The sequence below is a fragment of the Apteryx rowi genome, unplaced genomic scaffold (assembly GCF_003343035.1).
Source record: "Apteryx rowi isolate R43461 unplaced genomic scaffold, aptRow1 scaffold_428, whole genome shotgun sequence".
NCBI lineage: Eukaryota > Metazoa > Chordata > Aves > Apterygiformes > Apterygidae > Apteryx > Apteryx rowi.
In genome coordinates, this window is record NW_020450681.1 from 720,360 (window position 1) to 730,967 (window position 10,608).

Genomic DNA, 10,608 nt, shown 5'->3' on the forward strand with positions numbered 1-10,608 from the left:
AAGCTGAAGGGATGTGGCTAATATTTTTGGGAGTAAGTACAGTACCGTGACATAGAGTGACCTGCAGTACGATTAAATTACCATTTACCATTTAAAAATGCAGGTTAATAAATGCATCTATGTGACTGCGAGAACACTGCAAARGAAACAAAACTGGAGGTGTATAAACACATTTTTTTCAGGGAGTCAAAAAAGCTTCCTGCCCAAGGTGCGTTGCTGGTGACAACACACGTGCATTTCTTCTTTCTCCCCACAATGTTAGTCGTCTATTTTGCCTTGGCCTGTGGTGGAGATGGGATACTAGATCTAATCAATCTGTACTGACTCRTCTTCTGAGCTGGAAAAGTATCCCGGCCAGCAGCTCTCCGAATATCTTTTATCTTTCCCTCTGATTTTCTTTTATGACTGCCATTTTCCCTGACTCCCTGCTTTCTGTCTGCTTTCTTTCAGCTTGACTGGGAAAGAAGCTCTGACCCACTTCCCATCCCTGGGGTCCTCGACAAACTCTGCCCAAGGGAAAGTTCATGTGAAACAGTGTGACCTGCTGAAGCTGTCCCGCAAGCAGAAGAGACTTTGCCGGAGAGAGCCCGGCTTGGCGGAGACGTTGCGGGATGCCATACGGCTTGGGATCATGGAGTGCCAGTATCAGTTTCGCAGTGAGCGCTGGAACTGCAGCCTGGAAGGACGGACTAGTCTGCTGAAGCGAGGTACAAGGTAGTCTTTTGTTTGTGGTATCAAATCTCACTTGCTGCTGTAGTTCCTGATATGATATCTCACAGGCAGCTAGGACATGGRGCAGTAACTGGGGAGTGTAGAGATCATCTGTCCCTCCTAGGAATGGGAGCTGGGAATAGTAGTGTGATATGGGCTCTTTCACTGCAGAATAAAAAAGTGCCTTATCCTCATTTTTGCTGCATGGTTTGTCACTGATTGAAAAGCAGAAGGAAGTTCACGCCTTTGGCTTGTGGATTTTTGTCTGAGAGCAGAGTTTCCTAAGCTGACCATCTTTCTTGGCTGGCAATCAGGGATGATGCTGTGGAAAGTAAGGGTTAGTGCCCTATTTCAACGGACATTTTAGGAAAAGACTTTTTCCAGCTCTTTGGATATCTTCAGATGTAAATCTCTGTTGTTCTCAGATACAGAATTTAATCCTAATTTACTGTTTAAAAAACCTGTTTATCAGCTATAAGGCATTTCAGTGCATGTTTACATCTTGTAAGACTCTTTCACAAACAATTGGAGTTCCCACAGAAGTTCAGTTGTAGTGGACAAAATAGTCACTGGCCTTTTGTTTCACAGAGTGCTTTACAAGAAGAAAATGTCCTTTAAATTCTGTATTTGAGGCAGGTGGGAGAATAATAAATTCCTTAAGTTAAAAGAAGTTGAAAAAAATAGAATGAAGATAGACCCTGAGACTAATTTCTTGATACAAATTCCAGAGCATGCACATATACTCTGCTGAATCTGTCTTCATCCAAGTGTGTGACCAGCCTTTTATCATTTCAGTCTTTCAATAATGTTTAGTTACCTAAAAAGTTAATGTCTTTTAAAAGAAAGAAGCTGAATGAGCCAATATTTGTTTGAGGAAATTAAAATGTTAATTTTTTAGCATTGGAACTGAAACATTTTAACATTTCAATTAGGAAGTATCAAATGTTATTAAATTAAATATTGAATTAATATTTTAGAAAACATCATATATCAGATCTCTCTATAAAAATAGATATGTATACCTATATATACAGATCAGATTACTTCATTTTAAGACTGTTGTGAATTTTCTAGCAAACTATGGAAAAAATTATTTGTGATCATTTTGAGTGACTTTCTGACATCTCTACCTTCAAAGAACTTGAAAATGACAATTGAGTAATCCTCATCTTCAAAATAGCTGGAAAACATTTAATTATCTCATTGTGGCATGCCTCAACATTTCCATGGGCTCCAGAYTGACGAAATAAAATATCACCTGTAATTCAAAACCTGTTTTGGCAGATGAGGAAAAGTGTTTGAAAACTTTTATTACACAATCTTCAAGATCAAATGATGATTTAATATAGCTAAATATGCTATACACATCTCCTGTATGAGAGGACAATTGGCTGGAAGCAATTATTAGTTCTCATTTTTCCTTAACTTGCAAATAGGTTAATTTCTTTCACAAAGAACATTCACATTTTCAGCTGCTACTTTTGATCTRTTTCTCACATACTCCTGATGCAGTTTTGTTGCTGACTTGGAAATTGTCAGTGAGACAATGGACTGTTCTCTTTCACCMAAATAGTGCTGAAGAGTTCTAGAAATGATTAAACCCTTCGATATTGCTATGGTTGTAGAGAAACTGTAGAGAAAAATGTACACTTTTCAACACAGTCTTTTAATGGTTTTGTCAGTGTAAGAGCGGAAAAAAGATCACATCCCAGTAAGATGTTTCATTTTTGTAATTGATGAAAAGCTGCACTTAATTTGTAGTCACAACTAAAAAAACCTCTGTGGCTAGCCTGGGATCACAGATGCTTTTCCTGCTTCTACAGACGTCACCTTCTCATTTTGTGTATTTACATAATTTTAGTAACAAAAGAAATGCCAAGGGCTTTCCGGTTTTTGAAATGCCAGATTTAATTTCACAGTCTGCTCCATTTGTTGTTTTACATCGACACTCCTCTGGACACAACTGGGAAACTCCTTTTGCATAACCTACAATCTTTTCATGACTATTGCAGTCACTTATGGTGGTTATTGCTCTTCCCTGATCCATGCAAAAATCTCTSTGCATTCCTTCTCCACCTCTCCTTTAAAAATCCATAAAAGTAGATTTAAAATGATTCTGGAAAGACGTTTCAGGCCATCTTTTTGCATTGTGACAGTTGATGTCTTTTTCATATAAAGCTTGTAAAGCAGTGATCTTCTTTTGGTTTTCAAGGTGTGGCATAAATGCAGTCAGCTGCTGGAGTAAGCCATATTTCATCTCAAACAATGTGGTGATTTGGGAAAAATAAACACCTATAGCAAAGATAGCGCRGATCCAGCCACTCAGAAAAATCCTTCTTGAGAAATGAGCATGCCACAGTCCTTTCCTCCATCCTTCCATTTCTTTGCTTCACATTGGTCAGATTCCTTGATCTTCAAGCAGTGGYTTCATTGATTCTGTGAGAAACATGGGAGTGGAACAGCACAGGAGCAGTTGCTCAGAGAYGCTGTGGAATCTCTATCCTTGGAGGTTTTCAGAACTGAGTTGGACCAAGCCCTGAACAACTTGACCTAGCTTTGGAGATAGCCCTGCTTTGAGCAGGAGGTTGGACTAGAGACCTCCAGAAGTCCTTTCAACCTAAATCTTTCTACAATTCTATAACTTTCTGGTCTACTTTTTTGCAGAAAGAAGCCTCTTCCTATTGTTCTGAAATRCTCCCACTATCTTTATTGTAACCTTGAAAAATCTTTGGCTTTGACCATCTTTCCTTTGGCAGAATTGCCATATGGCTAAACTCCTCCTATTATAGTTTTCTTTGTGGTCTAGAGCACACCACGCCACAGAACAGTGTCTTGCCATCACAGAAAAAGTCCTTCTGTATTTATAGGCTGCTGAGCTACAGGAATAATTCCAGAGGAGAAGTCCTATGAGGAGGAGCTGGCTTGCTTCAGCATCTTGAATTCAACTCTGCACCGGACGTTTACAATCAAACCTACAAAGCAAGATGCCCAGCAAAAACGTCTGTATTCRGATGTTTCCCTATTTGCTAAGTGTTTAAGCTTTCAGGATGGTCACTAGCAGCCTAGTCAGTGGTTCAGGAGAGTGATTCAGCCCTAAGACAGACCCTGAAAGCCTAGAGATCAGAATTGCCCTTCAGGCTCCACTGACTGATGACAAGAGCTGCATTGACATAGCGTGAGGGTAGATGCCTGCACACATGCAGAAACCTCCATTTAGATCTTCTCGAGAACATGTTAGTTGGAGCTGAATCTCACTCATTTGTGCTGTGATCTACTGAAAATGCAACTTAAATAGATGCTCTGTTGTTCATTATTACACTGCAAGGGCTTAAGGGCCACTCAGCTTTCTCTTCACACATGTGACTTGTGRATTAAACAATTAAACAAGGATCAGACCCTTATTACAAAGTAGAGGGAATCATCTTAGACTTTTCAGACAAGCATTTGGCATTCTGGTGATACTGAACCTTTGCCTTTAAAGGAGGTAGGAGAGGCTGAAGAAGGGGCAGATTTGAAAGTATGCTCGTTATCTTCAGTTGCTACTGTCTGCAATGGCCTGACCACAAGCAATGGTCTCTGATTTCAAGAGGATTGAAATCTGGCCAGCACTGACATGAAGTACCACAGAAGAAACCAAACCACCACTGCTCAGAAATAGCAGGAGTAGTGTGGTATTCCACAAAGTCAGATTTAGCTGGGTATGTGGAGCTGACTGGTGCTGTTAGCTTTATATGGTATGGTAAAGTGTTTCTAAAATGCTCTCTCCTCTTCTGGTGTCAATAAGTCAAATAAGATATTAGGAATCTGGTAAGCATTTGGAGATTAGCTACTGGAATGATTTGTCAGACTTAGGATCTCAAATTTATCTTACCCTTCGTTAGCTCCTTCTTGTGGGTTAGCCAGTGTTTGAAAATATGTGAGCATCATGTTGCTATCAGTAATCAGTACTGACTCTGTCCCATAACTTTTCCATAACTTTAGATGGTACTCTTCCAGTACCCTGAGATTTGTTACAGAGCACCATCAACCAGACTGCTTACTTGCAGTTTCTTGTCCTGATGGTTTCAAYGACTAGACTAGTGGAGTAGGAAGCAGTTTGCCGACTGAACTCCTTGACTCCCTCCACGTTGTTATTGACTCTCTCATTCACGTCCATACTGTTGCTAGTTCTTTCATCTAAAATTTAGGAATTCCAGCAAGTTCATATGAAGAATATCTTGAGGTTGCTCATGTGGCCTCTCCATTGTGYTCATGATCAATCAATTTTTCCTTCTTACTGATAATTATCAGAGGAGCTCTTTGTCCTGCTCTCTGGTCAGATTTATGGTGACCTCACCAGGATCTCAGCAGTAGCAGTCTGATCTATAAAGAGAGCTGGATGGGAATTCTTTGAGGGAATAGAGTCATGGAAARATTAGAGGTTGGACTGGATGGTCTGGAGGTCCCTTCCAATGTCTGCTCAAAGCAGGCTGAACTGCAAGACTTGATCAGATCTCTAAGGTTGTCTCATTCTTTCATTGTTTTGGGAAACAGATTTGTTTCCTTCCAGTGTGGCAGGAAATGCACAAATGCTCCGTTTTTCATAAACCAGATTTTTTTTTTGTCTTTTTTTTTTTTTTTGGCCAATCTTATCAAGTCCTGCACTCTAAGCTATTGATCACAGTCACYGGTCTTTCTCTTTCTTGCTCTAATTCCTAAATAGTKGTCTTGGTWTGCAGTTTTCCATTAATGGTTTTAATTTCTGCAGATAAACCGTGGAGGAAATGTTAAGATCTTTCACTGCATTAAATTGGAGAGGAGGTAAATAATAAAAACAAAATATTTTTTGGTTTGGGACAGGACTGTGTCAGTTCTTGTTCTAGAACTTCTGTGGAGCTCATGGGAGTCATATTGGGGAATATCATATGTCCATTCCTATCTGAGCCCATGTCTTTGAACTGAATTTTTTTTCAGACACTGTACTTTCTGTCCTGGTTGAAATGTCATGGTGTGTCATGGTCACGTACATCAGGGCAAATATAGCCCAGCTGGGAAGCCTGCCTTAAAAAGRAGAATAGATTCAGAAAGCATCACCACCATCATTGGGAGTACATACTTTTGAGAGAAGCCACAAAGTCCACTTATATAAAAGAGAATTCTTCTCCTTGCCCAGGATGTTCTTTAACATGTAACCTTTCCCAATCAAAGTACATTTGATCTTTCCATAGGAAATGCTACTATGTTGACACAGTCCCAATTAAAAACATTTTGAGATAATGGGTCAGGGGTTTTAATATTTTTTTCATTCTCTAATAAATATTTCATGATTTTAATCTGCAACATGGTTTCACTGACTGCCTTTATCTGMACATATCAGCTGTGTGGTGAGGATGGTGGCAAATGGAGTTCCATGACTCTGTCACTTTCTGTAGTTTGATATTTTTCCAGGACTGTTTGGCTGTTGGCACCCATCCCTTGATTCCTGAGTGGTCTCCTATCTCAGTACTGAATCAGCCACAGCCACCAGGTGAGACTAGGGTGTTAATACACAAGTTACTTCAAACCTGAAATTCGGTTTCACTGGTAGGAATGGTGTGCAGGTAAAGGAAGAGTTTTGTCTCTTTTTGTTTCTAAGTATTGTGCTTGATTTTAGTTYATGGCCAGAGTGAGGAGAGCTAGTGAGGCAGATGAAAACCATATTTTGCCTTTCCTGCTCCTACCGTCTTCTAATCCTTCTCCTGTGCAGGTTTTAAGGAAACTGCTTTCCTCTATGCAGTGTCCTCTGCAGCTCTCACMCACTCCTTAGCCAGAGCATGTAGTGCTGGGCGCATGGAGCGCTGCACTTGTGATGACTCCCCAGACCTGGAGAACCGCAAGGCTTGGCAATGGGGTGTTTGTGGAGACAACCTCAAATATAGCACCAAGTTCCTGAAAAAATTCTTGGGTCAAAAGAGGATTGGAAAAGACCTGCGGGCCAAGGTGGACATCCACAACACCAATGTTGGCATCAAGGTGAGGAGCCATGGCAGCATGCCCAAAAAGAAATTAAGGCTCAGTGCAAGTTTCCCAACCCATCCTCAGCTTAGGCTGTCCATGAGAGGGTTATTCACTGCCCTTACTCAATAACCAGACCTGTTTACCTGTGTGTTCTGGGCCTTATGGTACCGAGAGCTCCCTGGAAAGTCTCCTGAACTCTGGTATGAGGATTTGCATATTTGGAGTAGAAGAGTAACAGCCCACATCCTCTGCTGATGTCAGAGGCTGAGTGACAACAATAYGCAGMACAGTAACAGCTGTAAAACTCACTGGCTAAAAYACTCCATGGGTTATGCCATAGCCACAGGGAGTTYTGAGTACAGCTAGAGCTTCAAAGCTGGTTCAAACTGTGAAACAGATTGAGGGTTGACACTCTTGACTTCACTTCTGGGTCTGCTGGTGATTTGTTGTGTTCTCTGGTACTAGTCATGTCAMAAGCTTGGTCAGGAAGACCATTAGAACAAGCAATTTGGCCTGTATGTTATGGATGATTGACTTATTGTTTTCCATTTACTGAACCTAATTTCTTGTGATTAAAGCACTGTCTTGGTTTGAAGACATCAAGAAAGGGAATGCACCACGCTGGAGATGCGTGGTTTCATGGTTAACTATTCCTGCTGTTCCAAATATGTGCTTAGTAAGAATTTGGCTGGCCTCAATGTTCAGCCATTTGTCCRTGTTTGGGCTTTCTGCTCTCCAGTGAACTCTGTAGCTGCTCCTGTGTGTTTTTTAATTTYGCTCAGGAAAATAGGAATAATGCTAATAAAACTGAAGTAATTCTGGGCTGCTTGGAATCTGAGATGTTAGCTGTACCCAGAACTATCTCACAGTCCTGGCAGRTAATGATTACCACTTCTCTTCCTCCCCAGGCTGTGAAGAACGGTCTCAAAACTACGTGCAAGTGCCATGGTGTCTCTGGCTCATGTGCTGTCAGGACGTGTTGGAAGCAGCTTTCGCCATTTCAYGAGGTGGGCCGACTGCTGAAGCTGCGCTATGATGATGCTGTCAAGGTCTTCAGCACCAGCAATGATGCAGTGGGACACTCGGAGCTGGCTGGTCCCCACAGACACAGCCATTCCCCTAAACATCCCGCTTCACCCCGTTCCACTGACCTGGTGTATGTGGAAGACTCCCCCAGTTTCTGCCGGCCCAGCAAATACTCCCTGGGAACTGCTGGGAGGACCTGCTCTCGGGAGGGCAACTGTGACAGCATGTGCTGTGGACGAGGTTATAACACCCAGAGCCGGCTAGTTACCTTTTCTTGCCACTGCCAGGTGCAGTGGTGTTGCTATGTTGAATGCCAACAGTGCATGCAGGAAGAGGTGGTCTACAGCTGCAAGCAGTAGCTAGTGGTTCAGGACAAGTCATAGAGTAAAATAAAGCAGTAAGGAGAGAGGGACATGATTCTCTGCTGTGGGGTAAAGGCAAAGGCAAGAACCACAGTGTCCAATGCTCCTATTATCTCAATGTTGAGACCCCCTGACCTGGGGAGAGCCCCTGTACGAGGGGTGAAAACCAGGAGTTTTGTCAGGTAATAGATCAGGAAGAAGGGAGAGGGAATAGGGGTAATGTGGGGACAGCAGAAACACTGAAGTAGTCAAAATGTCTCTTGAGTTAAACCTTATACTCTCATCTGCAGGAATATCCCTCTCCCCCATCCCTCACTTGCACTTAGGTAAATGTCTTGGGGTGGTAACACTAAACTACTGAGGGCTTGGGCCCTGGTCCTGGAGAGAAGAGGAAAAAAAAGGGACTGGGGAGACAACCAACTGGACTGGAKCCTGATGTAGCAGGGACAGGCATGTTCCTGCACCAAGGCAAAATGACTCTGGCAGTAGGGGATTTTAAGCGTTGTTCTCTGGGAGATGGTTGAATCCTCTCTGCTCTGAACTCAAAGACACACTATTGAGTAGCTTCATTTTGATGCAAGATTTGTGTCTCAGAAATATTGCTTGAAAAACAAGTGGAGCTCTTGTCTTGTCATCTCCCAGATCTAAACTTTGGGCGTTAGACTCCAAGTGCATTCTAAACATGTTTTAACATTGCTATCCACAAGAAACCTGGAATTCTCTCAGTTACACTGGGTTGATCACAGGTAACTCAGCTGAAGTCTGTGAGCCCTTTGCAGTGTACTGCGTTGCAGGGGAGCTATTTTATGGTGGTGGATCCAGGGTGATGCTAATTATCCATGTTTTTCCTCCCAATCAAAATTTTAATTGCCTTTTCTCTTATGTGTACTAGTCAGTGCCCTGGYGCCCAATGTGCATTGCATCACATTGTCCTGCCCAGTACTAACGTTAGGAAAAAATTTTGAAAGGGATTTAGGAACCACAGAAACTGGGCTGTCTAAAAAATTTGCAAGTTGTGAGTGACAATCTCTGTGCTGGCAAGTTAGATATATCTAGACAATGCAGACRTCTGTCATGAGAGAAGGGGACCTGGGGGAAAGAGCACAGCTGACTGCAGAGTTGTGATCCCCTAMCTTTGAGCCATATTTTTGTAGTTACCTGTAGCTTGAGCACAGCAGAAAGAGCCTGTTCTGTTTCTTTGGCTAGGTCCTAAAGAGCAGTYTTAGGAGCGTCTGTGAGGCAGTCCCTGACCTGGCCACCATGTATGCACAGAGGTGTGTGACACAACCTGTCTGGGTGTTGAGATGTATTACGCTGCTTGGCAGTGTATTTGTCTGCKCCAGGGCACTTTCTGGTTAAACCTGCAGCAGCAGTTAGAGGTTCCCTGTTTGTACTGTGAGGGCAGCTTCGGTGAGCCCCTGTGAAAACAAGGCTRCTGTATTTTCTCAGTCTTGGTAATGGCTATAAACCAGCAAGCAGAATGCTGATGTGYGTGGATTGGCTAGTGCTAGAATGGATATTTAAATCCTCAACCTCAGATCAAAATTCATTGGCAATATAATGGATAAAGACATGGCTTTATGTTCTTTGAATGGGCTGTGGCATGATCGGAATTAGGCAGTGTTTCAATGTGATTGAGTTCTCCTAACAAGCAGTGAGATCTTGTCTATGCGCTCCAGCTCTTCTGTGTGGATGTCCTGAAGTGAGGCAGCTCATATGTACATTTCCATATGCTTTTAGCACTTACTTTGCAATGATGTTCTCACACTCTCTTTATCTTGACCTTGTTGTCCATTTGCTCTTCACAACTAGTTTTGATGTCTGCTTCGTAAAAGGGTGGCAGAGAACTGGYTCAGAGCACAGCTAGCCATTAACTGGCTGTTCAGAAGCCACTAACACCTTCCCTTTGGCTATCTACAGGTGTCTTAATGGGCTTAGTCCTTTTTATCCCTTGTTCTGGCTCAAGTTGACTTGAACTGAATTAAAGTGTTTATGACAGATATATTCGTGCAAATTGGGTTAATTGGCCTTACTTTTTTTTACTTCCTAAATGCTCCAGAAATTAATATTGAGCAGACCATTATTTACATGTTGCTTTTAATCTTCTCAGAACTGAAATCTTCCCACGAGCCTCAGTGTTGAACACAATGTAAAAGCMTCCCAAAGAATTAAAATTGTTAAGAACTGCCATCATAGGAAGGGACAAAGGAAGTAGCTCTGCTCTGCACTGTCGATCCCAAGCTGCCTGCCTGACCTCCTGGGTTTTTGAACATCTGAGAGGGTATTTGAAGATCCCATGCCATTGCATGGAACATTCTCATTTAAACAGGGAATGGGACTTGGTGGGTGAGAGGGGAAGCACAGCTGGATCCCATTCTTTGGGAAGCAAGTGAGAAAGACACCTTTCTACCCTTGTCAAAACTGCACTTCTAGGTCTTCCGCTGGCTGGTAATTTCTGGGCCTGCACAATCCTTTCTRTATACCCAGATTCCATAATTTGAGGGCAACTAGGGTACTCTTATCTGGATGAAAG

General features: G+C 42.3%; 1 protein-coding gene across 1 annotated transcript; it reads left to right on the forward strand.

The window, feature by feature from the left end:
- The first annotated feature begins 457 nt into the window (after positions 1 to 457).
- On the forward strand, positions 458 to 8,072 carry WNT9B (Wnt family member 9B). Its single transcript, XM_026076210.1, has 3 exons — positions 458 to 707; positions 6,437 to 6,702; positions 7,596 to 8,072. The coding sequence occupies exons 1-3, from the start codon at positions 632 to 634 to the stop codon at positions 8,070 to 8,072; spliced, it is 819 nt and encodes a 272-aa protein (XP_025931995.1). The 5' UTR covers positions 458 to 631.
- Positions 8,073 to 10,608: the final 2,536 nt, after the last annotated feature.